This window comes from Aricia agestis, chromosome 3 (assembly GCF_905147365.1).
Source record: "Aricia agestis chromosome 3, ilAriAges1.1, whole genome shotgun sequence".
In the NCBI taxonomy this organism is placed as follows: Eukaryota; Metazoa; Arthropoda; class Insecta; order Lepidoptera; family Lycaenidae; genus Aricia; species Aricia agestis.
Window position 1 is genome coordinate 15,002,462 of NC_056408.1, and position 25,052 is coordinate 15,027,513.

A 25,052-nucleotide genomic window follows, 5' to 3' on the forward strand; every position below is an offset into this window, starting at 1 on the left:
CCTTATGGATTTTTATTTTTGGACCTTGGTTCTTCTTTGTTCGACTTTCAAACACAAGTTTCGATGAACATCGCTCAACGAAGATGAAAAGGGAGCCGGAAAGCTCAATGGTCAATCTTTTAAATCTATCTTTAGTGGGTTAGAGAAGGTACTCTACTTTGCTAATATCTGATATCTCATAGGTGGATGGATGGATATCCATATTCCATACTAATATTTAGTATGGAATCCATACTTACTTACTTACTTATACTTACTTATTTACTAATATTATAAATGCGAAAGTGTGTCTGTCTGTCTGTCTGTCTGTTACCTCTTCACGCTCAAATCGCTGAACCGATTTTGCTGAAATTTGGCATGGAGATACTTTGAGTCCCGGGAAAGGACATAGAATACTTTTCATCCCGGAAAAATGTACGGTTCCCGCGCGATAAACAAGTTTTGACGCAACGAAGTTGCGGGCGTCATCTAGTATATAATATTTAGTATAAAATATGTGAAAATGTGTTTGTATTTTCACCCAGTATCATAATATTACTTACCTATTATTATGTAGGTATGTGACTAAATAAAATAAGTATTCTGCTATCTAAATCGACAAGCTCTTGATATAATAATTAATAACCATAGCTATAAGCTATAAGATATTGGTTTTCAATATTAATTAATTTTAATTGATTTTAATAAAGGCAACAATCATATTTTATCTGCTCATGCCCGGTTTCTGAGGTTTTTTTTCGACAGAAGTTTATCTCTTCACTAGAGCTTTTGAAATTATATTTCTAGATTCAATATAAAAGAAGATGAAAACTACGAACAATATAATATAATAATATAATAAAAACTAAGGAAAAGTAACTCCGTCAAAAAACATGCTCCACAATACTTGTCAAAAAAGTGTACCAGGTACACATTTCAATACATTTGCAATATTTAGGTGACCTTATCATTCTGTCTACTCTGCTTGGGCGGTACTAGGCTGACGTTACATGACAGATCAAAAGGAACCAAATTTAAAACGGTATTAGTATTAAGGGAGTTACGATTCCTTAGTTTTTATTATTCGTAGATGAAAACCTATTCTCAGGCCTTACGAATGTACTATCAGAGAAGTTGATTCCTTAGCAGATGGCGGACCTAAGTAATTTGGTCGCGTTAAGTCAAACCCATCCGATCGATCACAATAATTTACAGCTGCTAGTGCTAACATTGAATTTACACAAGCCGATCACATGACATATCAATCAACTGCCTAGGAATCAATTTCCTCGATGGTACCTACATTTACAAAATTTCATTAAAATCCGTCGAGCCGTTTTGGAGAAGTTCGCGCACAAACACTATGACACGAGAATTTTATATATTAGAAAGAGAGAAAATTTTTGTCTGAACGAACTTACGAAGTTTCTGGCAGCAGCAGAGCAATACTTATTCATAAATTCGAAATTGTGGTTCTCTGTCTATAGCTGTTTATTGTCTCTTCACGCTCAAATCCCTGAACCTATTTTTACAAAATCTGTGACGGAGGAAAGGAATAAAAATTGACGGACAACGGTTATCGCGCTACAAACGAAGTTACGGGAAAAATCTCTAGTATCGAATAATAAGTACATATTATAATTAAGTATTTAGTAATCTGTGATATTCTAAACTGCGCATACCGCAATTATTAACTTATCAGTATAATAATTGTTAAGTGGAAAATATGATAATCAAATTGAATAATAATAGACTAAAAATAATCACCGCTTTTTCAAGTACTTGTTAATATTACAGCGCACTATGTAGCTATAAATTAATAACAATTAATAATAATTGCTTAATAACAAACTTAGAAACACTTATAGATCTTTGCATATTTAATAAATTTAATTTAAGCTAATAAAATAGATTTAAACTGTCTCGTGTCTGTTCTGTGCATAAACTTAATATACCTAGCGGAATAGAGCAACCATCTCGAGCTGTCAAACGAGACCGAAATTGGTTTTATCTGTGTGTAAAAATATGTGCACGTATAGTGTATACACTTACACAAGCATGATTGAACATGATTTCTATGAGATTTAATTGTCAACGTACGGCACGTGCCGACTGGACGTCAAAAAAGAGTGCTGCTGTCATGTATCACACGTCTCTTTTTACCACTCAGTGTTACTGATAGTACATCTCTCTTGCTCAGACCTTGTTCGTCTATTCTGCTAGGTATACATATTAACTTTATGGTTCTGTGCCTGTTTTTTTTTTGTTGTCACATGTTTAAGGGAAAAAATAATATTGGGAAACATCAAAGAGTCCCGCTTAACCTAAAGGCAGGCTCTATGGTTTTTAGTTACGGGAGGTACCTAGCTTCGTACTTTTTTTCTTCGAGAAATCAAGCTATGTAGGCTATAGACGTGAATGACGATGCTTCTATTGTTGGTAATGGACCTTCCATGTGTCACTCATACCCAAAATACTCTGTTTGTTTGAAATAGGAACGAGTACGTGCTGATTTCCTAGCGGATGTCAAAATATTTTCCAGATGTAGGTGGAAGCCCAAATAATCTAAACACCAGTTTTGGTGAGTGAACAATGTATTATCTTAGAACGTATAGTCTGAACAGACTTTAGACGTAACACGATCGATATATATTTTGGACTCTCTACAGTGTAAGGATTCCAAATATTATATTGATCGTCCGATTCAATGAAATCACGATTTGTCTTCTAGCTGGGATTGAACTGATAATATTATAGAGACTATTCTAACAACACACAATAAAAAGTTATATTACACTATTAGGTAACTAATTTACTCTGTAATGGATTCGAGTATACAATGCGTGTCCCCAGATTTCCTAAGCGCGAAGTCTTCATAACAGAACTTCGTTTCTCCTAGAGCGCGGAATGGTGAAGCCTAATTCTCGTAAACACGAGAGAAACGGTCAAGCCCAAAAGGTTCGATGACTGTTACCAAATATGGAGAAGAATTTCCTAAGTTCCCCACTCTGAATCATACGACTTTGTAAACTGTCAAGTTCACAAGATTGATCACCAGTATCTAGGACTTCAGAAAATGAGTTTACATTGTGATTCAGAGCTGACAATTCAAGGAACACAGAAGAATGTTTCAGCTGAAGGTTGTAATTTCCGGTATTTCATTGTTAGCTGGTTTTCCACGTGTTCCATATTTTAAGGTACATTTTTATAAACACAAGGGCACAAAATATTGAAATATGATATATAAATTATGAAGATCTTACTCCTTGAAACCAGAGGCGGCGTAAGTCGTGGGCGGTAAAGTTGTTGATACTCAATTTTTTATTAATAAAAATATTTATATTACTTAAATAAAAGTGTGAGTATCAAAAATCTCTTTCTCTTAACAAAATCCGTCGTCATGCGTCTGCATCTATCAGGGTGCCTCGCAAAATATAATATCATGTCCACATCAAATTTAGGTCTTGCTCCGCCCGCGCCACTTCCTGAAGCGATAAACGATTCGATTTTCGCCTACCAATTATTATTATTTTCATGCTTAAAATCTTATAGATTATTATTATTGAATAATTGGGATAAGAAAATAGATAGTATAAGAACTTAAGAAGAAGAATGAAAATATCTTCAAGTTATTAACTCATGACATCTTCAGAGTTCCGTTTTGCCCTTAGGCCTACCGCCTAGGCAATGCATGGTCCGTGTTCATGAAAAGTGGAATATCATGTCATCATCTGATTCTTTGCTTCAGATAATATCGCAGATATGCATGGGGGCATAGGAGATTCCCCACCCACGTGGACACTGCAAATTCCTGCTACTTATATCAATACCACCAGTCACCCTGGATTTATAAATAGGCCTAGTATAGGCCGCGAGCCGCGGCCTAGAGGCACATCGTCCTAAGGGGCAGAAGATTTCATACATGGGGCGGCGCGGCGGAAAATAAGTGGCCTACACTCAAAAAATATATAAATCCGGCACTGGTCACCACACTGAAACCGACGTCGAACCTGCGCACCAGCCTTGACCGGCGCAAGGCCGTTATGCGCTTGTAGTACAGCCGTCCTAACTCCTATGCGCTCCTAGTATGCATAGATCATGCACTTCTCGTACGGCCGGCCTATACGCACCTAGTACATAGATGTTAGAACATGCGCTCCTAGTCCGTGCAGCGTGCAGTTGCAGTGTGGTCGACGCGCGCACCATGATCGCGCGATTTGCGTGCCTCGCTCTGTGCGCGTGCGCGTACGCGCGGGTGCAGGTTAGTTCTGTGGATATGCTACGAAAGTTTGAATTAAAAAAATAATTTACTAACCCAGATTAAAGGTTAAAAATTTGTGGTTCATTGTGAATACTAGTTGTAGGTGATTTTCCGGAAAATTGTGAAAAGTTACAGTTAATTTCATGAAAACTTTTTCGCATGTTAAATATACTTATTATGAAGTACCTACACAATAAAAGCTTGAGTTTTCCGGAAAATGTAGGAAGTTTTTACCGAAAAATATCAAGAAGAAAATTTTATATGGGTATCGTAGACTTTAAATGTGGAAATACCTATTTTTCAGAGCTTACAATCTGTAAGCTTTGAAAGATCGTGAGCTTAAGTGGTGATGGTGAGAATTAGCTAATAAGTAATTAGATAGGTCAGTCAACTTTGATATTTAAAAATGATATAGATATTACCAAGTATAACGTTTCTACAAAGTGCATACATGTAAACAATAACATTGTAAGAATATATTTCCTATTGTATCTTTATGAAGATTTTCCTCCATAGCTATCGATTATAATATTACGTAGATAAATTATCAAAATGTGAAAAATTAGTACCTACCGTAATACTTATAAAGATTTATCTTATTTCAGAATACGTGCACAAACATTTTATCTATACTTATTACTCATATATTATTATAAAGCTGAAGAGTTTGTTTGTTTAAACGCGCTAATCTCAGGAGTTACTGGTCCGATTTGAAAAATCCTTTCAGTGTTAGATAGCAAACGGGTCACTTGATGGAAAGCAACCTCCGTCGCCCATGGACACCCTCAGTACCAGAAGAGCTGCAGGTGCGCTGCCGGCCTTTTAAGAGGGAATAGAGTAATAGGGGAGGGTAGGGAAGGGAATAGGCGAGGGTAGGGAAGGAAATTGGGCCTCCGGTAAACTCACTCACTCGGTGAAACACAGCGCAAGCGCTGTTTCACGCCGGTTTTCTGTGAGCCCGTGGTATTTCTACGGTCAAGCCGGCTCATTCGTGCCGAAGCATGACTCTTCCATGCCTAAGTTACTACTCTGCGACATAAATAGCGAGCGTCATACATGTAATTTATTATTATTACAATCTACTTGCTAAGCATAAAAATTAAAATGATTATAATTTCCAGAAAAAAAAACACGTGACGAAATGTTAAAAAAATTATAGAAATAAAAGAAAATAGACATGACATGCTTGAAATAATATTTTAACCTTGTCAACAATTTTCCCGAGTGCATTATGAGCTTGTCATCTAACCGTACATTTTCTCCTCTATAAATGCAAATGTACACTTGTAGGGATATAAGTTATGAAGTAACGTCGGAGTCCGGGGTTCGGGTCCGACACACGATCGCGACCCGCTGATAACCGGCTTCGGGTTACACCGTGAGAGTCGTGGGACTTGCTGTCCAGAGACTGCGGAGGTGTAGAAGTGGCGCGCGGAAATTAAACTTCTGAGTATATGCCAGAAAGAATGTAAAAAATACAAAACCAATTGCTGCTATCAAAGAAAGCTAAACCTTTTTCTTATCTTGGCCTGGGAAAAAATAACAAAACTCTACAGAGAGGACACTGCAAATCTCCGGAATTGTCTTGCAGCATTAAACATTCAAAGTCGCGCGCACAATATTCATGAAGATTAAGATATAGGATTTGAAAGTGTGTGGAGTTAAAAGCAACATAATATATTGTTTTTTTTATTCTTTACAAGCTGCAATAATATTATCAAAATAAAAAATAAACAAAATTAATATTTTGCATCATAAATTTTAATAGAACTAAATAGAACCACGACGTTGTTATGTGGGGCTCCACATAATTATTATTGTAATATGGCCAGCCAGCTGACAAAATGTGAGGATTCACTGCTAACATAGTACATTTGACATAGCTTCACTGTGGAGCCGTCAGTTGAGAGCCGTTGGAGTCCGCCCTCTGCCTATGAATCAATTTTTGTAATAGACGCATTAGGCACATCTAGCATTTCTTTGATCTATGTTTCATACCGGATATCTAGCTTATTGTTTATTGATAATTATTTTTAGAAGGCAGCTAGGTAAATAAACATAGCGATGACATGACTCTATTTATTATGCTGAACATTAAATAGCAAATTTCTCGACGTCGCAAAAAAATTCGCTCGATAAGGAAGAAAAGCATGTTGAACTTTGAGTCAGCTTACCGAAGGGCCAGTTGGAGGTTGAGTATGAGGAGCTAGGAGACACGAATCTGGCACTTTTTTTACGGTTTTGTAATGGATCCACAACAGCCGGGCTAGCACGGCCACCAGTAGAAATGCGAAAGTATAGACAAACTGTGGAGATAAACTTAAGGTGAAGTTCCGATCTTTTTTCGTTCCGAAAAATTCAATTAAAATCACTTTATGACAGAGTATAGTCCTAAAAATTCAAATGATATATCCTACTTTATGACAAATATTATAGTCTGTCATAAAGTGGCATTTTAAATTGAATTTTTGTCGGTCGCGATTAGCCGCGGTAAAGATCGGAATTCAGAACGGACCTTAAGTTTATGTCCACAGTTTGTCCATACTTTCGCATTTCTACTGGTGGCCGTGCTAGCCCGGCTGGTGGCTGCTGCTCTTTCAACAAATAAGAAGTGCCACCGTCAAATATGGTGTCACAACTCTCAAATATGTATTTATGTTAGGCCATCATAGATTTATGTTTAGTTGATTACCATCATGATTTTGAGGCTATCCATAGGATGCACAATCGACATCGACAATGAGCAATCATAGGCAAATAAGCCGTTCTCGGGACTCGGGTTCCGATGGATAGGCCGATGAAAAGGACCGAGCCCTTGAAAAGTGTGAGCCCAAAAGGGAGTTATCAAATGTAGATCAAGATCATGTGTGCTGTGTTTGTTTGTTCTTGATTAGTCTCGCCTCACGTGGCACGCCATTCTAGCCGTTGTCACCGTGCATAAAGGACTAAGGTCGCGTGCACTGATAAGGACATTCCGCATGTGTATTGTTTTACCGATGCCACCAACATAGTGTACACAGTACATCTAGTCAACAATATCCATATTCCATATTATCTACTAATATTATAAATTCGAAAGTATGCATGTCTGTCTGTTACCTCTTCACGCCCAAACCGCTGAAAGATTTTGCTACATGGATATATTTGGAGTCCCGGGAAAGGACATAGGATACCTACTTTTTATCCGGAAAAATGTACGGTTCCCAAGTTTACGCGGTAAACTAATTTTGGCGCAACGGCGTTATGTGCGTTGTCTAGTCTTTATCTTATATTTTTAAACGAGCAATTCTTGTATATATTTATATAATTGGAATCTCGGAATCGGCTCAAACGATTTTCATGAAATTTAGTATATAGGGGGTTTCGGGGGCGATAAATCGATCTAGCTATGAATCATTTTCAGAAAATGTCTTTTTATTCGTGTTTTATCGATAATCGATAAACTGATGACTCTTCCTGACATCTATAATAATACTATTTTGTTAGCAACTAATTGTTTTAACGACCAACAGATGGCGTTATTAAGTAACACGAAGTCAATGAGGGTTTGCTATACCGAGCAAAGCTCGGTCATCCAGGTACTATAATAATAATATAAGTAAAGATCCGTTTGTTTGCCTTAAATAATTAATTAATAAGCTAAGGAGCTACTAGATCAGGATAGCCCAACTTAATGGGCAAAATGTATGGTTTCCTGAGATCAGTAGGCAACATACAAAATAATAAGCAATGAAGCAGATAATAGAAAAAATGTTGTGCCATTGAAATCATAAGATATCGTGGGACGTCTAGCAATAGTAAAATTATATTTTATACTTGATGACCGTATATGTATTCGCAACAACCAATCCTATGTCCTATCTAGGGAATGCAATACCGCATGCATTTTGCGGTACTAATCCCGGTCGAAAATTTAGCGGGATCCCACGGGACTGGCGGGATTACAAAGAAGCGTGATTCATACGTGTAACTCTGCAGGCGGAGGTGCGTGAACTGGCTACTAGCAGCCCACTAAAGAATTATTTACCTTCAATTCACTTTTAATGACAATTGTACCAACCAGCGTGGAAGCTGAGCTAACTTTTTCAGCTGCTGGCTACCTAGTGTGGAATATCAGGAGCCGTTTGGCAGACGACACAAAATTAATACCTTAACTTTTTTAACATAATATGTACTTTTATAAGGTTGGGCTGTATGTATGTAGCGGACTCTTTGAGTTCAATTTTATACCTATATTTCGAAAAAAATACCTAATTATAAGATGAAAATAAATAAGTGAGTTTTTTTAACTATTATTTAAAAGATAGTTTTCTTTTATTTTCATTAAAAACCCCTGTAAAAAAATTTAGTGTTCCACAAAGTTTGTTTTCTTTGACTTTCTGAGGATAAAACGGGGTATATCAAGTATCATTATAACGATTTATTTTAAAAGTTTAAAATCAACCTGCGGGATCCCGCAAATACTGGGATCCAGCGGGATTGTGATGGTTCAATCCCGCAAATACCGGGATTGAAATTATCTTGCGGGATTGCATTCCCTAGTCCTATCCTGTCTCTCAAAGTATCTTCTCTAATTTATTAATTTAAATCGCTTCAGAAGAACGATGAGGGAAGAGACAGACAAACTTTTACATTTGTACCTAATATAATTGACGTCAAATTAAATCACCTCACGAAAACCCAATAAGTTTCAGCTCATCTTGCAGATAGTAAAATTCTAAAACAGCCGAGAAGGAGTCCTTCAAATTTCACACACCGAAATTTTGTGCGAATTTTATGTTTCCTCTGTGACATCAGAAGCCTTGGCCCGATCTAGCACATAAACTTGACATACACTTCTAGAAATAGACCGAAGAATGGTTTACACTAAACCTTTCGGCGCATTATATGACCCAGTAATATTGTAGAGATTTTTATGAGAGGTGCATGTAGTTAGTACTAGCATTCAAATTAACATTAAGTTAATACCTGGTAACATAATATTGGGTAGCAATTCGTTTTCATATTCGAATCTTAGTTTTACGCATGCCCTAATTAAACCAATATGAACTCACAAACTAAAAACCCAAAACTTTAACTTTTACATACTTACCTAAGAGAATCTGAGTTTACTATTAGCTACGGCTTTATTTTTAATCATGAATAGACATAATGTGTCCGTAGTAACAGAGGGGTAAGCTACACAACTAAGATCAGTCGCACAATCGTACCTTTTCCGAATATCAAATATAAAAAATATAATGCGGCACCCACATACATAATATTTGAAAATTAATGTCTAAGGGAACTCTGGAAGTTCACCATTTGAAGAAAAAACTCTATATTTAAAATATAAGCGGTTGCAAACAATATTATGCACAATTTTTGCCGAGAGACAGACTTATCAGTAGCCATACTTAAATAGCTTTTCTAGATAACTGGATACTTCTCAGAATCTAATTCAATTTAGAGATAAGCTGAAGTACCTACCACTTTCTTGTACTATCGAGGAAATTGATTCCTAGGCAGTTAGCGGACCTGAGTAGTTTGGTCGGATAATGTCAACTCGAGGTGATCTGTCGGCTGGGTTTGACGTAACACGACCAAACTACGTAGGTCCCCATCTGTCTAGGAATCAACTTCTCGGACAGTACCTTTTTAAATTATAGTTTATAAACGTTTATCATACAAAAGTGTTGTTCAACAATAAAAACAACGGGTTGCACTCCATGAGTGCCAGGAGAAGTGAAAACGAAACAGCAGGCGTAGGCACACATTTTTGGCACACTGTATAGAAAGATAGGGGGATATATTATTTTCTTCGGTCCACTCTTTAGTCTTTACCCGTCTTACAAATTTTCGATTAGATCTTATAATTTTTTCATATACGTAGCGGCTGTACACAACTTTGCCAAAGTTTTTTGCATTTCAGTAATTATAGCGCGGCCGTTTAGATCCAGGGTTCGAATCCAAAATCAAAAATCAAAATCAAAATTGTTTTATTTCTAAATAAATTTAAAATAAATGTTTTCATGATGCCTACCACCGGTTCGGGAACTAACCCGGCGAGAAGAACCGGCGTAAGAAACTCGCACGGGGCCCACTTTTTTACCAAAAAAAGTGAGAAAAAAATTAATCTTTTAAAATAAAGTTTACAATTTTGTAACTAAACATTATATACAATATCCACATACATAATTGTAAGTCCTATAATAATGAAGAAGTAGCCTTGCAAGAAGCCATCCTACTCCCAAGGTGTGCCATCGTTTATGAAATCTTTGACCTTATAATAGGCTTTGGCACACGAACGTTCTTAAACGACTTTTTTAAATTTATTAATGGAAAGATTTTGAACGTTTTCTGGGATTTTGTTGTAAAGGCGTATACATTGACCTTTAAAAGATTTACTGACTTTACTAAGTCTGATCACCGGCATATCTAGCTTGTGCTTATTTCTAGTATTCCTAGAGTGAATGTCACTTTTAACTTTAAATTTACTTATATTTTTTCTAACATATATTACATTATCCAAAATATATTGAGAAGCAACAGTTAGAATACCAATTTCTATTTAATCTCTCAGAGATTCTAAAGCAGATATTTTATAAATAGAACGTATGGCTCGCTTCTGCAGCACAAATATGTATTAATGTCGGCAGCGTTTCCCCATAAAAGGATTCCATATGACGTCCTACTATGAAAATAACTAAAATATACTAATCGTGCCGTGCCTTCGTCAGAAATTTCCCTAATTTTTCTGACAGCATATGTTGCAGAACTGAGACTACCTGCAAGATTAACAATGTGAGGACCCCACTGTAATTTACTATCAAGTGTAATTCCTAAGAATACAGTGTTGTCTACCAAATTCATCTTCTCATCATTTAATACTACATTGGTTTGGACTTGCCTAACATTGGGCAAAGTAAACTTTATAATTTTGTTTTACTAGAATTTAAAAGTAAGTTATTAACATTAAACCAATGTACTATTTTTGAGAGAGCACTATTTACCTCGACTTTAGTTCGACTGTTGTCGCTTCACTTTAAAAATAAGTGAAGTGCCATCAGCAAAAAGCACTATCTCATTATTATTATCCTTAACTAGATAAGGTAAGTCATTTATATAGATGAGAAAAAGAAATGGGCCTAATATAGATCCCTGTGGGACACCTAATTCTATTTTGGTTCCTTTGGACCTTTTACTATTTACCTCAACCCTTTGAGTCCTATTTTTAAGGTAAGAAGTCAAAAGGCTGAGAGCAGAGTCTTTAATTCCGTAGTGGGGTAATTTCCTGATCAATGTAGCATGCTCAACACAATTGAAGGCTTTGGAGAGATCGCAAAACACACCTAAGGCATCCTGCGACTCCTCCCAAGCCTCAAAAATACTGTAAAGAAGTCCTATACCAGCATCCGTTGTGGATCGACAATCCGTATTGATTACCATGTAGTAAATTATTAGAATTAAAATGTACTAGTAATTGTTTTAAAATATTTTTTTCAAATATTTTACTAAAGGTCGGTAGAATTGATATAGGCCTGAAATTCGTGGGATCCGATTTAGTTCCGGCTTTGAATAAAGGAACAATCTTGCTATGCTTCATTAAGTCAGGAAAAACACCATTTTTTATACAGTCATTAAAAATCATTGCTAAATGAGGAGCTACGATGTCAATTATTGATTTATTGATTTTTGTGGACATACCCCAGAGATCAGCAGTATTTTTAATACTCAACAATTTAAAGGTATCAATAATATCTCTGGGGCTAATTTCTCTAAACTTAAAATTGACATCACATTCCTTTACATTGTCTCCGAGTAGCTTTTCGGCAGCTTCAGACGAAGAATTTAAATTTTTAGTCGTTGAGACCAGAATTTCACCAAAAAACCTTTTCAAAGACCGTCGCAATTTCTTGATCATTAGTAATCTTTTTATTTTCAAAGTATAGTTCAAAATCAGAGCTACGACATTTCCAGTCTCACCCGCTATTACCTGCCATGTTGTTTTGATTTCATTTTTAGAGTTTTTAATTTTATTTTTTATATATAGAGCTTTAGCAGCTTTACAAACTTTTCTGAAGGTTTTCTGAAGGTAGTTTTTAACATATGCTTTAAATACTTCACTATTGTTAACACACCTTTCATCATGTAAGTCATATTTAAATCTTTTCCTACTTATTTTTATTCCTTTTGTTGCCCAATTAATAAATTTAGTTTTTTTATTACTGTTTCTAACTGTTTTAGAAGTAAATATTGAATTAAATTGAGTTCTTATCACCTTAAATAATTTATTAAAAGCTTCATCAGAGCTATGTGAGCTGTCCAATAAATGGATATTTGAATTTAATTTACTTCTAAATTGCTCAATACGTTTTGTGGTCACAGGAATAAACACAAGATTTTTCTTCGCATCACTGTCACATTTGATATTAAAAGAGGCTATTTGTCCACAGTGATCAGAACTTAGCTTATTAATTATTTCTTTTTTGTCTGGAAAATGAAAATTAGTAAATATATTGTCAATACAAGTGGCTGTAGTCTCACAGACTCTTATAGGTTCCTAAAACAAACTGTAAAGGTTATACGATTGAAATAAAGATGTGAATCTAACAGTAGTTGAGGTTAAATATAATAAATTAATGTTAAAATCGCCACATATAATACCTTACCTTTTGGTTAGATGCACATATTTTTGACAAAATTTGTTCCATAGTAATTACTTCAAAAGATTCGTATAACCCTGATGGAGGCCTGTATACGCCTACAATTATTAGATGGCTCAGCTCTATGCAGGCCACTTCTATTATTCCTTTAGTAGAGAGACTCACAATATCCTTACGTACCTTAAATTTAAAATTGTTTCTGATTAAAATTAAAGAGCCGCCTCTAATGGCATTTTCTCTACTGAACGAACTTGCTATCTGGTGATCATTGAAATTGAAAATGAGTTCATGTGATCTAAACCAATGTTCAGATATACACATAACATCAATGTTAAATTCCTTCAAAAATAACTCAATTTCAAGTTCTTTACCTACCATACCTTGTAAATTCTGATGCACCAGATTAATTAAATTACAATTATTTTCACTTACTATATTTGAAACTATTAAATTGGTAGGATTTTGACTATTTAAAGGTAATTTATTTAGTTAGGCACCTTATAGGTCAGAGCCAGGGTGGGGCAAGCGCCCCAGCTTGCCCCAGTGTGGCTACGCCCATGTGATTCAATTTGTACTGAATTGACAGATTTCGTGAGTGTGAGACGTTGAATTGAATTGACCCGAGGTACTATTTCTAAATTAAGACCTAAGAAAAAATAATTTCAATCAATTCCACAGCCGCAAGCCCAGATCTACGTGGATGTATCAGGAGTACCAGATGACGTAGAGAAGAGATACACCCCGGAGCTGATAGAAGACTTCAGAGCAACCAAGGCGGATGCCCTCCTCCTGTACACGGAGTACACCGGCCAGGCAGGGACTGAACTGAAATATTTCTTGAGAAATATCTCGAGTTTCGCCAATGATACTAAGAAGATTTTGGATAGGCGACTCTACGATAGTGCGGTAAGTTTTTAATACAATCAAATAATGCAAAAAAAACTTTATTTTTAAGTATATTTAGTTAAAAATAAGTAACAGAACCGTGTGGTTCCGTTGTAACAGAATATTATAATTTCTTAAAACTTTGAAAATATTTCCTAGCAGAAGGCAAAATCTTACGGGGCTCTGTCCACATCGTAATCGGGCCGTACGGAGTGTAAGTAAATAGTAACTAATTCATTGTTTTGTATGGCACAACGTACATAATGCATTGCTATTTCAAAAATTAATCATCACTGATAGCGTGTGTCCGCGCAACTTCAAACTTTAGTTACACACAATTTAAAATATCTAATACTTAATAGTAAAGCCTAGAGGTTGCTTTCCGATCAACGCAGCAAGCCACCGCGACCGACAAAACTTCAAATAAAATGCCACTTTATGAATAATATAGGTTCCATTTTCTACCGACATTGGTCTAGCAACCGCTGCCTGGGTCACACAGTGGCATTTTATATTTGAATCTTTGTCGGTCGCGCGGTCTTTTTCCGCGAAGATTGGAAAGTCACCATCTGTAGCCTTAGCACGGGCACCAGTAGAAATGCGAAAGAATGGACAAACTGTGGACATAAACTAAAGGTGCCGTTCGGATCTTTACCGCGGCAAATCGCGATCGACAAAAATTCAATTAAAATGCCACTTTATAACAGACTATAGTATATGTCATAGAGTAGGATATTATTTGAATTTTTAGGACTATAGTCTGTCAGTGGCATTTTAATTGATTTTTTGGGAACGAAAAACGGTCGGAACGCCACATTAAGTTTATCTTCACAGTTTGTCCATACTTTCGCATTTCTACTGGTGGCCGTGCCAAGGCTACAGGTTGCAGGAACACGCAGAATGTCTAGCACCAGTTATGTGCTCTTATTTTATTAAGAATCTGTTGGCTACGCTCCTAGAATTAATTTATGTAAATATTTACATAACATCAATCCAGACGCAGACAGAAAGTCAAAGATGCCAAATGCTGACAATTCCATAGAACGGGATTCCAAGTAAGCCAAGGCGATATTTGACGAATGCACCTTATTTATATTTTAGTGTATTTATGAGAGTAGTAAGATGTTATTTTAGTTAAAATTATAACCAGATGCACATTATATTGTGTTATGATTTCGGATGAAAACAAGCCAAGTGTTACGCTAGGTGACCCTTATACGTAATGTGGATTATCCGATGTAAATAAAATATTGATTAACAATTAAAAAAAGTAGAAGAAAAAATGGCGAATTTCAAAAGATGATGATTATTGTCACATAAATAGTAACACTGAGTTGTACTAATGAGTAAAAAAGTACTATGTAATACTAACCAGTAACCACCGTAAACACTCAGCGCATACATTTTGTATGACAAACACAAAGCAGATCAAAATCCAAAGCTGCTTGTAATTCCAGATAACAATGTAATGTACCCAATTATGCATCCCAAAAAAGCTCCGGACTTTAACAATACTTAAGTGACATAAAATATGATAACGATAATAATACTTAAATAGACATCAATAATACTGTATAAGAATCTGAAATACCTTTTTCCTACACTTGAACTGATGACGTCACTAGAGAGATTAAACACCACACATTTCAATATAATATCTGAAACATTCCACTCGTCTACATTGTTGGAAACATGAAATCATGTTCGAATTGTGTGGTTTGTAATATTTGTCAAGAGTTTATTTCCTATTCGCCACGTTATAATACTATGCATCAGCTGATTATTATACTTATTATTATTATATATACCAGATGACACCCACAACTCAGTTGCGCCAAAATTAGTTTATCGCGAGAGAGCCGTTCATTTTTCCGGGATAAAAGTATTATATGTCCTTTCCCGGCACTAAAAGTATCATATTATTAAATTTCAGCAAAACTGGACAGCGGTTGGGGCGTGAAAAGGTAACGCATATAATTAAAAAAAGCAAAGACCCTAAAACTGACACCAACGTTACTTGCAATACCACCATAAGCGCGTACAAAATGTTCTATTTATATTTGTTTAAAATACATTAGATATTATTGGGCTCACACATTAACTTCCGTCATCCGACACCGAATATCGTGACAAGGCTATTCGATGTGCCATCATCCATGTCCATTAGAATTCACTAATGCATTCGATTCTATCTTCCTCACAATAGATTACAGAACATCAAATTGTTGGGAAATAAAGCAGTAATTCTCGCAAGTGATATGAAAGCTTTTCGGAATATAGATAGGCTAATCGAAGCAAAACACTAGATGCAAAGTGGGTTGCGCGCAGGCACGCATATAATGCTCAGAACATCTGCCGCGCTAGAATGCGGCTAACACTAAAGGTACTAATTGTACTTGCTAAGTAAGCTCCAGTTACGAGGGATCAGATTGTTGTTAGTAGTCAGTAATCACTATACTATACATTAGACTCCTAATAAAATGATCAACACTGCATAAAAAGACGTTGTTACTAGATGACGCCCGCGACTCCGTTGCACCAATCGCTTATCGAGCGGGACATTAATTGTATATATAGCGGGAAATAATTACTATGTCCTTTCCCGGAACTCAAAATATCCCTGTAGGCCTATATCAAATTTTATGGATAGTGTTGTTTCCACAAATCCGTTATAGAAAAGTGGCTTGACAGACTAGGGCCTAAGATTCTGTATCAAAAATGTTCGTATGCTGTGTGTAGATATTTTTATTATTAAAAGACGTTACGCCAAGAAAAAGCGAAACGTTATACGTGAAATAAAAACAACAACAAACACACGTTATCACAGATGTCCACACACTACCCGTACGTTTTGTACAATTAATTTTTCCTTCAATAAACTAGTCTAAAACAAAATAGTCCGTGTAAAAATGACCACTTACGCTACGATTTTAATGATCCGTTAATTTCGGCCATATGGCCGAAATTGTGTAATAAAAAAATATCCTATGACAATACTTTAAAAATATAAAATTGAAAGTTTTTCGTTTAACTGCCAAGCTATCGAAAATGAATTGGCATAAAGTTAGATTGGTGTTTCGTGGCTGAATTAAACAAACATGCACTCACATGAATGCTCCCGAAATAGCACATTATATAAGCGAATTTGGACGTTTCTTAGCTATTACTCATGATGGTCAAGAGATTGCTCAGTACATTGCCAATTCGGTTATGAGAGCAATCCGTTTAAAATTTTCGTTGGAAAAAAATGCATTATTATTTTGCTATTTTGCTGAAGAAAAAAAATCGGCCAAGTGTGAGTTGGACTCGCGCACGAAGGATTCCATACCATAATAAAGCAAAAACAGGCTGAAAACTGTGTTTTTTTGTATGGGATTTGTAATTTATTTAAATTTTATTATAAATTATTTTATTACAAATAAAACTGATTATTTTTCCGACCCAAATATCGACCAATAGAATTGCACCATTCGACGTCACGTGGTACAACCTACATGGTATTATACTGATAATTTTTTGAAAATTTTCTCTGGTAGTTGCTATATATAAAAGACAAACACGTCAAACTGACAGGTTGAATTCAATTGTGTCTCATGGTGCAATTATATTGGCCGACATTTGGGACGGAAAAATAATCCCCCGAATACCACACGAGCTTCAAAATTATCTGGCATTTCCCTCAAGGTTCCCTGCAAACAAATAAAGTCGTCAAGTTTTTCAGAAAAAATCACTCGCGCTTCGCGCTCGTGATTTTTTAACCTGAAAAACTTGAATCCTTCATTTGTTTGCAACGAACCTATCGGGAAATATCCGATAATTTTGAAGCTCTTGTGTGAAAATTTCAAGTGCGTACATACATAGGTATTGCCGTTATTGATATCGAGCAAAAAAATCACGTTTGTTGTTGTTGTATGTCTTACGCCGTATGTTTTACCCTTAAATATTTAATTTATTTTGGTTTCTAGTATTTTATATATTTATAATAGCGGCAACAGAGATATACACAATCTGTGAAAATTTCAGAAGTCTAGCTATAGCGGTTCTTGAGTTACAGTCTGGCGACACACAGACAGACAGACAGACGGACAGACATCGAAGTTTCAGTAATAGGGTCTCGTTTTTACCCTTTGGGTACTATCAGCTAGGATATGTCTAAAAACATATTTTTCCGATGCAAATGGCAAAACGTGAAAATGACCCTCTGAAAATGTATTGCAAAAATGTAGATGGCATTATATTTTCGCTAGTTTCTCTTATCCACGAGAATCTTAAAGATAATTATAACCGACCTCCAAAAAAGAAGTTATATATTCGTTTTACGACGTTTTTTTTTAAATTAAAAACTATAACTCTTGAACAGCTGTGGCGTAACGCAGGTTTGCCACAGGGAGCGAACAACTCCGTTACGCTATAAATTGCAGTTATTGGATTATTTTACTATCAAATCTCTACATTGTGTATATTCATCTTTGGATTTTCTTCTCTATATATTCAGAAGAAACATGTCATTGTTTGTCCATTTGCTCCGCTCTAACACCTGAACATGTCGTAAATGTTTGATGACTATGACAGCGTATTGATTATTGTCTCTAATGATTCGCACTAAGGTCTTGCAAATTATGTATTGTGTATGAAGGTTGGCTCCTCCTGTAAACTTTACGTGAGTAACACGATGACTAAATAAATGCACTTATGTAATCTACTATTCTAGTATTGAAAAGCTATGAACGTCAATCAAGTTACACCACAGAATATATTATGTATATTAGTAGTACCAAGTTACACTAACAATGTAGGATTCATATTTCTTTACGAAAATTATTATCCAGGAGTCCAGACGAATCGCCTTATGATAAGCGGTAGCCACCGTCCATAGACTAATATAATATCAGATGATTTACACCTGTAACTACTCTAGGTTTGTGAGTAGCATTCGGTCATTAAAAAACACAATATGAGCTATGATGCTGTCATAATTTCGCTAACGCCAAGCCATTGCACAAAAGTGCAGTGTTTATTACAATTTACAACCAAAACTTTACGACTTAATCAGTTATCAGAAAATAACCTTGCGCTAAGTTACAGATAACCAGTGGTCGGGTGAGGGTAGGTGCACACGCGAAGAATGCCGCTGACCGACATGACACAACTGCGCCCGCGACGTAATTATCCGCGCATTTCCCGCCATTTCCCGCCGCCGCATGACTTTGACAGTTTAAGGCCAGTTGGGAAATTTAAAAATAGAACATTTTTTTTAGTTTTAAACCCTAGCTGTCATGGCTCTATAAGGAGAAAATTTGGCCAGGATTTAAGGATTTTTTCTGTTTATTGGTTTACTCCACTACATAAAATATGTTGTAGTCAAAGTAGTGTAGTCAAATTTTATAAATGTTGTAATAGTAATAGACTGTGAAGCGATTACAAACTGTAACAAACCCTCAAACAACAATTTTAATACCGACAACTTTATACCCACTAAAATCGTAGAACGGAACTACAGTTGTAAATTTAACTAACTATAAAAATAAATGACTGCTGTCTGCCAAACTGTTCGGAGCGGAACAGACGAAGACGGGAACAAAGCATATAGCACAGTCCATTAGCCAGAAGGTCAGGGTGAGATGAATGCACAATATCTAATTATAATAGCTAGACTACACGATCCGATTTGCCTATTTATAAATAGAATATGCATTTGTGCAGAATATAGGTACGTCGAGAGCTGAGAGGCGAGCTTAAAAAACTAGTTGTGCTTCTAGGTCCAATGAATCTGACAAAAAATATTCTAAACTTAAGACCAACGTTACTAATCTGTGATTATCTCGTAGAGACGAGCCATTCAATTCCATACCAATATTCAGATACATTTATAATCAATTTATGTGACCCGTCTCGTTGTTTTGACTTATGTCTATCATATTTTCAGTAAGTAAATCCAAGTCGTCTTTCTCTGTCCAAGAATTTGTATTGAAACTGGGTGCAGTAAAAATTGTGCACTAATTTTCCGGACGCTACGTAGAAACTGCAAGACGAAACGTTTATGCAAGCCTTAACGAGTCGATCGTGTATTATTTCATAGCGAATCCGAGACCTTGACAGTGACGATGCATAGGTGTGGCTATGACACAAGCGGGCTCATAGGCAGCCAACATCATTAAGTAACAGAAATAACAATAAAATTACTCATATGTTTTAATGATGTTCTAATAATAGCAATGACGATAAACGTTCTTAATTATGTAGAGCAATCAATCTAGCAGTGATTAATGTTTGATTTCTATCTCAGTGAATCAGACTTATGTTCATATTGTGTACCTCGGGAAAGCAAACATAGTTTAAAAATTTCTACTGACTTATTTAAAGATGTTTATTAATATGTATTTGTCACTTCAATTCATCCTTAAACTTATAATATTATCAACCGCTGAACCGGTTTAGACAGAATTTGGATGGCAAACAACATGAAAATTAGATTTCATCGCGTAATATTTAGATGTGACGGAGTTGTTCGATCCATCTAGTTATTTGATTTGAGTTTTGACCACTTCGTAACTTTTCAAGTTTTTAAATAAAAGCGAAGAACAATGCCGCTGTTGTCGTGGCCTCATGAGATCATCCGTATTGATGTTTTCCGATCGATACTGTCGTCACGAGTCGCGACCGTCGCGGAAAAAACACGAGAATTCCGCGATGAAAATATCTTTCACGATCTGAAGCATTGACTCAAAATAAATGAATGGACATGGCGTCACTATTTAACGAGTTGTACGTAAACGGATTAGCTTGTAAACCGAATTTAGAATTCGTTTTGAGACTTAACGTCACTAGCTGCTAAAGCTAGTGGAAGCAATACAGAGAAAATCAGAAAGACTATCTGTAATTTTTTTCTTATAAATTCTATTAATTGCCTATACGATAAATGTGGTAATTAATAAATTAAAGTATGTTTGTTTCAACAATTTAAAAAAAAAACTCGAATTTTTAGCCCGAGCACTGTCGTTCTGAGTTCGACAAGCGATTGAAGAAGATAGAGAATGACGTTCGCCGCGCCGCCAGCTTCAGCGCTGAGAACCACCACAAGTTCCTGCTCGCGCACATGCTGGTGTTCCGAATACATCTGAACAAGGTATTTATTTTCGAAAAGGTCTATGCTGGTCTGGTTAAGAAAATATAGCTTGTACCGAATGTATATACTGAGCCCTATACTTAGGCTCTTACGCCTCCGTGGTCAAGTGGTATAGAGCGCGGCTCTTGACTCGGAAGTTGTGGGTTCGATTCCCGCGTTGGAAACATGTTATTTCCAAGTTTTGTTAGGACAATGCAGGCTGATCACCTGATTGTCTGACAAGTAAGATGATCCATGCGTCGGATGGGCATGTAAAAAGTCAGTCCTGCGCCTGATCTCTCGCCGGTCGTGTCGGTCTTTCGTCCCACTGGGTTATGAGAGTAAAAGGAATAAAGAGTGCTCTTGTGTACTGCACACACACTTGGGCACTATAAAATTACTCCTGCGTAGCTGGCCTGGTTTCAATGAAACCGGCCACCGACACTGAAACTGGTGTGGGAGTTATTATTATTATTAGGCTCTTAGGTCTGAGGACCTGTAACGCATTTATACCGTTGGCAATATACGGTGTGAGCAATGTAACGCAGATGTACCGTCGGTACAATTTCTAGTCTAAAGAATGTAACGCAGTTGTAGTCGGTACAGTATGAGCTCTGAATCGCAACATAGTAAATTATTATAAACATATTTTAAAGTAAATACTATGTACTTATATCTAGTATTTTAGCAATTTATCTTATTTTTAATGTTTAATAAACAAAATTGTTTCAGAGCGAGGAATTCATCAATAAGTGCGAAAAAGTTTACAAAACATGTGGTATACCGTGTGAGGTGAGAAACTTTACCGTATAGGTAGTAAAATCTTAAAGTAAAACTAATAAAATAACTTAAACATCAGTATTTTTAGGGTTCCGTAGCCAAATGGCAAAAAACGGAACCCTTATAGATTCGTCATGTCTGTCTGTCTGTCTGTCCGTCCGTATGTCACAGCCACTTTTCTCCGAAACCATAAGAGCTACACTTTTGAAAATTAGTAAGTAGATGTAGTCTGTGAACCGCATTAAGATTTTGATACAAAAATGGAAAAATTATTAAAAATTTTAGGGGTTCCCATAGGTACAACTGAAACAAAAAAAAAATTTCATCAAACCTATGCGTGTGGGGTATTTATGAATAGGTCTTTAAAAATCATATTGAAGTTTCTAATACCATTTTTTTCTAACTTGAATAGTTTGCGAAAGAGACTCTTCCAAAGTGGCAAAATGTATGTCCCCCCCCCCTCTAACTTCTAAAGTAAGTCTAAAAAAATATATGATGTACATTACTATAAAAACTACCAACGAAAATTGGTTTGAACGAAATCTATCAAGTAGTTTTTTTTATACGTCATAAATGGTAAACCTTAAATAAACTTTCATCAAATGTACTGAAACATAAAAATAAATCAAAACCCTTTTAATTTCATAAAAATAAACCTTATTGCTGCTGCAGAACCCTTCATGGGAGAGTCCAACTCGCACTTGGCCGTTGTTTATTCCTACAACAATAAGTTATAATTTAAGCTTTATTCGTATCTAAAAGTTATCTTAAACAGACAATTTTATTTCATTTTCAGACGCAGCCAAAAATGATAAGATGGCGTCGATGTGCTATGAACGAATTAAATCGAGTGAAAGACGACATCATTCACTCTAGAAGATCGTACAAGGATCTTCTTTTGCATTCTAGAAGGAGGCTGCGTCACTTCCATAAAGTAGCCAAAGAGAAAGCCAATTTAGTCTCCCACACCTTAGAAGAATGTACCCGAAGAGGCTAACTTTATTAACATTGATAGTAAAATTAATATTATACTTACTAACACTACCTATTCGAATGTAAAACATAGCAAATAGGTTACCGTATACTGCGAACAGTCATACTGTCGCTTCATTATATTTTTTTATTTTTGTCTTTTGTCACGCGTCGCACACAGTAACGTAGTGGTACCAAATGCTGTAACACAGTGGTAACGCAGGTACCGGGCAGGTACCAAAATGTTTTGTAACGTTTCTGGTTGTAGTCGTCGGTAATCTACATAGTTGTAATGTTTTAACTTCTAATTTATTTGTTAAATGTGTTCAAAGAATTTATAGAATTTGTATTTTTTTTTTTTGATAAGGGTAATTGAATATTGTAACTTAAAAGGACGTAATACATGATTTTTTACAGATTCGTGATCAATGTATGATCTCCTAAACTATTCATCCGACTTTAGATAATATGAAATTCACCATATTGTGTGTATGTTTATCTATAATCTTGATTGGTTAAGAGTTAAGCCTGTATACGATTAGAATATAATATTATTAAAAGTGTTAAAAGTTGTGTTGGTGTGTTTATAAAAATGTTCAAAATTGTACATAAATTAAACTAAAGGTAGGCCTTCTCCGTAAAGCACAAAATAAGTATTTAAGTTAAAAAAACGAACGTAATAAATGTGGCACATTAATTATTAAATAGGTTCTTACTGCACGGATAATAAGTGACAGAGAGTTGATAATATTATTGGTTTACATACTACGAATAATAAATCTAAGGAATCGTAACTCCCATACTATTACCGTTTTAAATTTGGTTCCTTTTGATCTGTCATGTAACGTCAGCCTAGTACCGCTCAACGTCACCTAAATATTGCAAATGTATATGTGTACGAGTACCTAAGGTACACTTTTTTGACAAGTATTTTGGAGCATGTTTTTTGACGGAGTTACTTTCCCTTAGTTTTTACTTTTTATTATTCGTAGTTTACACAATATAAATTAAATTTAATCTGAACGCAATAGACTCTACAGAATCGTATAATACTTTAAAATGTGTGATTGAGATATAGAGTTTAAAGAGTGAGTAAATTGTTTTTATATGTGGTTAATAATTTGTAACATAAAATAAAAAATTGAAAGGGGGCTTACACGATAGATTCAGGAACAATATTACTATGATAGTTGAATAAAAAATCGGCATTATATAAACGTGATTTTAGGTACAACGAATGAAGCAATGATTTACAAATCTGAAATCACCAATTTATACAATGATTCGAGAAAAAATTGCTAAAAAGCTTGGCTGGGGCATTGCCGTGCCCCCATATCATAAGACGGAGTTATTGATTAAAAATTACAATACAAAAAAAAAATAGTTCTATAGCCCTCTTTTATTATATTTGCCATACTATCTATTACAAATTATAAATTATATTATAGGATCTAATATATAACATACTGTACTTAGACCCACTGTGATAGTTTTAATTTTAAATTATTAAGTATAATAATAGATTGATGTAATAGTACAATTTATGTATATGACAATAGTAACTAATTTTGTAATAAATAATATCTAACATAAGTGTATTTTATTTATAAATGTATAGTAGAACACTTTTAAGAATACCAAAGCCTAGTTACAACCCTAACACAGAGTAATATTTCTGTTACAACTCTGTTATACTGACACAGGGGTGTTAATACCGACCAACTGATATTACCTATTCTGTCAATTCTCACCTCCTTTAAATTGATTTCTCCTTGTGAATTGTACGCGTATATAATTATTATGAATTGCATTCATGTTGTAAATAATAAATATAATAATTAGTGTAAAGTGTCAAGAATAGCATGAGGTTATCATTAACAACAAACACGGTCAGCAAATAAGTACAATAATGTAAAATACGCAAAATTTATATTTGAAGATAAATATATAAAGCCTGGTTTTGTAAATAAAAATATAGCTCTACCACGGAAAGATACACTCTCTTTTTTGTCAGAAGCAGAAACAGTAACGTAGTATCTCTTATCTTCTTTTTCTTTTTCTCTAGCATTGATATTATTATTATTAATCGATTTCGTAGTGCACTATACAGTTATTACGTAAAGTGTAGACAAAAGTCTCATTCCACTTCTCTACTTTTAAAATTTTAAACTAAAAAGTAGCCTCCTTACTAATAACTAAACGTATTACAGAATAAAAAAATAGTTGTTCATTATCAACTAATAACTATAGTACTATCAGAGAAGGTGATTCCTAGGCAGATGGGGGACCTACGTAGTTTGGTCGCGTTACCTCACTCCCAGCCCACAAATCACAAATAACATTAAATTGATAAGATCCGACCAAATGACGTTGGTCTGCCATTTCTGTCAACTGTCTAGGAATCAATTTCCTCGATGGTATCAAT

At 35.3% G+C, this 25,052-nt stretch overlaps 1 protein-coding gene across 1 annotated transcript; it reads left to right on the top strand.

Annotated features, from left to right (window-relative positions):
• Nucleotides 1–4,110: 4,110 nt before the first annotated feature.
• LOC121725395 lies at nucleotides 4,111–24,149 on the top strand. The gene is made up of 6 exons (XM_042112306.1): nucleotides 4,111–4,240; nucleotides 13,564–13,791; nucleotides 20,756–20,896; nucleotides 21,608–21,667; nucleotides 22,452–22,913; nucleotides 24,139–24,149. Exons 1-5 carry the CDS (start codon nucleotides 4,121–4,123, stop codon nucleotides 22,650–22,652), a joined length of 750 nt encoding a protein of 249 aa, XP_041968240.1. The 5' UTR covers nucleotides 4,111–4,120; the 3' UTR covers nucleotides 22,653–22,913; nucleotides 24,139–24,149.
• The last annotated feature ends 903 nt before the right edge of the window (nucleotides 24,150–25,052 follow it).

What these genes read in the sequence shown, in the direction of transcription:
- LOC121725395 (XM_042112306.1), top strand. Translation starts at nt 4,121, where the DNA reads ATGTTAGAACATGCGCTCCTAGTCCGTGCAGCGTGCAGTTGCAGTGTG. An exon ending in GGCGACTCTACGATAGTGCG is followed by an intron (nt 13,792 to 20,755) that starts GTAAGTTTTTAA and finishes TCGAATTTTTAG; the next exon opens with CCCGAGCACTGTCGTTCTGA. An exon ending in TCCGAATACATCTGAACAAG is followed by an intron (nt 20,897 to 21,607) that starts GTATTTATTTTC and finishes AAATTGTTTCAG; the next exon opens with AGCGAGGAATTCATCAATAA.